The following is a 4,966-nucleotide window of genomic DNA, read 5'->3' as shown; positions in this document are numbered from 1 at the left end:
GATCCAATCATGGAACCGTCATATGAGATTCAAGTCATGACGCAAGTCCATGTGACAATCTCATGCGGGTCAATCCAGTATTCCGTTCTCCGACGAATACCTATGATTGTGATCGTATCCAATACCGATGATCATCTCTATGATCATCAATCACACATCATACTAGTCTTATTATATCATTATTCCCACAATGACATACGACTAGGGAATTTAGTATTGTTCATAACAATACATGGATTTCATAACATATTAAGTATGCAAAACATGTAATGAATAAAACACTCATCCATAAACGATAGAAAATGTCAATAGACCAAATGTATCTAAATAAAGCTCGCATAACAGTACATCATAGAGCACTAAACCAACAATTTATTCCCGAATATGTATTTTTGGATGCAATAATTCTTAAACTTGTATTTTTTAGCACAAGTCTGAGAAACATTGATCCCCTAAATCGCTTGTCAATTTCTAGATAGGCATCTATACTTCGCTGCTAACCACACAAGAATGAGTACTTAGGAATTGAGCCAGGAAACCATACAAATTATCGGTGGAGGGAAAATCTGGTGTTGTTTTCAAGCTACTTTAGTCGAAAACAAGGCTGGGGAAGTGGCTCGTGCTTGTCTGATCAGTAGAATGTATCCGGAAGCAGTTCCGAGAGTGATGTGCCGAACTGGACAATGTCCATGTATGCAGTTTGTACCGCTCGACTTCAAGCACGTGGAAATAGCAAGCCATTGCCTTGGTGTACATCCCTTAGCCATGCAATCCTATTGGTCTCGAGCAACCTAGGGCCTACCTCTCCATGGTTGCTCGAGAGTGGAAGAGGGTTGAAATTCATGGGGAGTTTTATTTGGGTGTTGAGTAGCTCTAATAAAAAATGAGTTATACGTGACGTGTTTCTTAAGGAAATAGAACTGATTAGTTTTTCCGTTTTAACTCTCTGAGGATCCAACTTTTTCATATACTAACCAACTAACCTAAACATTATCATGAGTGAAATGTATTGATACACTAAAGAAGATATGTATGGCATTGCATAGTCTTATTTGAATAAATATCATGAAATTGGAAACCTCCAAATGCGAAGCTAACAGCTTCGAAAGAATCTACGGAAAGAAACAAAGTAGAACAACAACTCACACAGTTGTTTTATTTTTCTCCAAATCGGATTCCAAAAAAAAAATCAAAACGTTTTCATCTTTTGCAGCGGTTTCTATTGAACGGAGTGTATCTCATGACTTTTCCACGATGGAGTTTTCTTGCTGAAAAACTCAGACACAACACCAGATTCCAAAATCTTCAAGGCTTCTTCATGTGTTACAGATCTTGGTGTCTTGTACTGACTCACCGAAGACCCTCTCGAGACAAAGAAGTCCATCAACTCGTCAAAAGTTCCCTCTTTAACCACCTTAATCTCGAGGGGGCCAATGCTTTTGTAATTTCTGTATTTCCTGTAAACAGCATCAAGAGATTCCTCGACGAGGAAGCAACATTCCTCCAAGGTATTGGGATCGAACTCAAGTGTTGTGTCGTTGAGTTTTGTCTCGAGTTCCCAGCAAAGAACGTAATGGCCAGGGAAAGAACAAGTATATACATAACTTGTAAAATCTGTCAGCATAATATTGTGTTCCTCAAGCAAACGTTTTGCAAGTGTCACTGCCTTTTCGAGGTCTTCTTCATAGGTCTTGTCCAAATCGATGCTTAGAGCAACTTTTTGTCTTCCTACGACTTGAAACATAGGTGTATTGTTGTGGAAACCAGTTGCTTGTAACACGTCCCCGACTCGATACCTATACAAACCTGAAATTCATAGAATATGTGAGAGAAAGATCCAATATGATAACCTGAAAATGATGAATATGGTTCCTTGTTAGAATAGCATTGAACTTACCTGTAAATGTTGTGACTACAGGTTCATAGCGATGACCGATTTTAACATCTACGAGATCAACCAATTGACCATGACCGGTTTCATTCTCGTTTCTGTTAATCTCTAAAAACTCGAAGTATGCTGAGTTTGGGATGATGGTATAAGACACATCAGAAAGCTTACACAACAGGTCGAGATTGATCCCGAAAAAACATTCTGAGCTTCCATAAATGGCTGAAACCAAAGGGAGACCTCCGCCGTAGAAATTCACCATTGGAACATATTGTGCCATGGAACCTGTAACAATGGTTTCGATGCACTTTGCTTTAGGCCAGAGTCTCCTAACTATGCCTTCCCATGATTTCTTATCGCATTCTTTCTCGATAATGTCAGCTAGTTCTGGGTTTCTCCCACCGAGGATGTTACAAACTGTTGTTCTGCATTTGATGTCGGTGATCCACTCGCTAACGTGACCCATCCTTATGTTTGAGCACAGCTCACGCCAGTGAGCTTCCAAGAATTTGATGACTCTAATGAATGTAGAAGAAAATGATGCACCAAACCGACCCACGTGATCTCGTTGCGCTAACCCACATAGCAACTGGCAATACATGCTTTGCTTAGTGTCTCTACACATGGAAACATCGAGCGGGCTTGACAGAGCTCGATCCCTACAAAAAATGTGGGTGTATATGACAGTAAGAAACATTGGAAAGGAGAAACAGAAGATAAGAGCTCGAACCCGTATTACCAAAGAAACGATCTATCTGAGTAGCTTCTGAGAACATTCGTTATGAAAGTTCCGACCCACAAGCCACCAGGCGTCTCGGTATCTCTGTTCATGAAAAAAAACAGCAATGCTTTCCCTTGGTAAAGACCTCCGGCTTGCCTGTAAATTAACATTCATTTTGGTTTCTTGTTTTACAAGGAAAGACTTATCTAATCAGAGCCAATAGACTTTACTTGTTCAAGAGAGATACAGAGAGAGGTGTGAACAGACTCCTCCTGTCCATCTCCTCTGTTGTCATAGGAATCAGCTTTGGCACACCTGCCGAAGTCCCCGAACTTGCAGACAAGAAACGTATTTAGTAAATTTTTTATTAACAAAAAGGAATATAACATAAAAGCATGTATATATTGATCTCATGTAAAATTATTCAACAGAACTACACAATGCTAAAGAGCTCATGTAACATAAGAGCATGTTTTACGTGTAAAACATCATTAGAATGACTAATCTTTTAGGGTAAAACACTGGTTTTGGATGAAGGAAAAAACCTTTTATAAGATATTGAAAATAGAAAACTGTGTAGATTCATAGATAAATGTAAGCGAAGCATTAGTTAGTGTGAAGATAAAAACACAACCCCTGTTGTGATTGTGATTTATATCAGTTACTAATAATCATATATCCAAAAAGAACGAGCATGTGATAATAGAGATCAAACCAGACATCCAACTTAGGTAGTTTAATCGATGAAACGGTGACGCAAAACGTATGTCCCGTCCTGAATTCAAATGTCAAGTTGGAGAGGAAAGTATAATTTCAATCAGATAGCTTGCTCTCGATCCCAAGATTGATTTGGCTCTCAGCATATGATATCCGATTATCCAAAAAAAAAAAAATCAAACCAGACATTGTTATTTTAATACATATTCATGTTTACATATATTTTTTAAACGGTATGTGATATGTTAATGTTTTGAATTTGATGTTAGAAAAATATATATTAAAATTAAGTTTACAATTTTTAAAAATTTTAAACTTAATTGTATTAAATAAGATATAAAAATTTAACATAAATTCGTATTCTAAAATAAATATGAAATTAAAATAAAAATATTATTGTTAACAACAATGATAAGAGTTGATAACTTCCTAATATTAAAAATTTTGATTAAAAAAATATGAAAATTGAGATCAAATATTCAATAACATGAAAAATAATTTGAAAAGAAAAAAAGAGAGTATGTTAAAATTATTTTAACATACCTGGATATGAGTTCAGTAATGGTTGGTTGCAAACAAATGATTTCAGAAGGTTCGCCATTAACGATACGTTTGATATAAGGCTTGAAATCTTCGTAGTTAATGACAGGCACATTCTTCTTGAAGCTTTGAATATCGGATCCACCGTTGAGAAATCTCTTGAGATATTCGGTTTGGGCGTTACGAGAAAGTACATTCTCCAACACAGATTCTTGAATTTGCTTGGCGTTTGTGGTGACATCTTCAAGAACAGCAAGACAAGCTTCTTGGTTGGTCGGGTCGAATTTCGGAAACATGGTTTCTGTTCTTGTTTCCTGTAAAAAATATTGCACTTTTCCACAAATCTCTTTCAAAACATTCCAACAATGCAATAAAAAAGAAACAAAATACTGCATCATCTTCTTGTAAGAAACACTGATACCGATTATAAATAATTTCAAGATTCGGATTTTTTTTTCAAGTAGAAATGAGTTTTGAAGATACTCAAGGTTAGAATAGCCTTTTACTATTGGACCCAATGTGTTGGAAAAGATTTGGCTTTTAAAATTGGTTTAATATCTTTATAAAATAAAAAGCCTTTTAATATAAATATATACGCTTCTTGAAATGACATAAAGCGTCAAACCCTTTTTTCCATTTTTTGAGGAAACGAAAATGAACCCACCCAAAAAATCCGAAGGCAATGGATCTGAAATATTTTCTGGTAAAATTCTGAGTACTCTTTTCTTTTATTTTCTTTTTTTCTTGTACAAACATCACTTCGAAGTACGTATATATATAGCCATAAGAAATATTCTAGAATCTATGTAATTCAGTCAAACTTTTATAATAATCATTCCTAATCAAAACAATCGTAAGATATTGATTACTTTGAAGGTATTTTTTCTGCACTAGTTAAGATTATAATCAATTCGTTATAAAATTGAAAGAACAGAAGATTATTGCTAGTCAAACAAATTACCAAATCCATTCATCCTATAATTCCAAAATCAGCATAGCAAATACTTTGAAAACACATTTCTAAACTGGCAAGGTTTTTGATCAATTTGGTAAATTTGAAAGAACGAAAAAGGAAATATTTCTTACTTTAAAAAAATTAT

The 4,966-nt window shown here is 35.4% G+C and overlaps 1 protein-coding gene across 1 annotated transcript; it reads right to left on the bottom strand.

Moving 5' to 3' along the window:
- Positions 1 to 1,219: 1,219 nt before the first annotated feature.
- On the bottom strand, positions 1,220 to 4,162 carry LOC104800309 (indole-3-acetic acid-amido synthetase GH3.17-like). Its single transcript, XM_010523105.1, has 5 exons — positions 3,870 to 4,162; positions 2,840 to 2,941; positions 2,628 to 2,765; positions 1,898 to 2,547; positions 1,220 to 1,806 (listed from the first exon to the last, which is right to left on the bottom strand). The coding sequence occupies exons 1-5, from the start codon at positions 4,160 to 4,162 to the stop codon at positions 1,220 to 1,222; spliced, it is 1,770 nt and encodes a 589-aa protein (XP_010521407.1).
- Positions 4,163 to 4,966: the final 804 nt, after the last annotated feature.

This window comes from Tarenaya hassleriana, unplaced genomic scaffold (genome assembly GCF_000463585.1).
Source record: "Tarenaya hassleriana unplaced genomic scaffold, ASM46358v1 Cleome668, whole genome shotgun sequence".
Lineage (NCBI taxonomy): Eukaryota > Viridiplantae > Streptophyta > Magnoliopsida > Brassicales > Cleomaceae > Tarenaya > Tarenaya hassleriana.
Note: the sequence above shows the minus strand (reverse complement) of the source record. Positions and strands in the feature narration are given on the sequence as shown.

Coding starts and splice junctions, on each gene's coding strand:
- LOC104800309 (XM_010523105.1), bottom strand. CDS start 4,162: ATGTTTCCGAAATTCGACCCGACCAACCAAGAAGCTTGTCTTGCTGTT. Junction 2,766..2,839: donor TCTGTATCTCTCTTGAACAA/GTAAAGTCTATT, acceptor GTTAATTTACAG/GCAAGCCGGAGGTCTTTACC. Junction 2,548..2,627: donor TCAGATAGATCGTTTCTTTG/GTAATACGGGTT, acceptor CATTTTTTGTAG/GGATCGAGCTCTGTCAAGCC.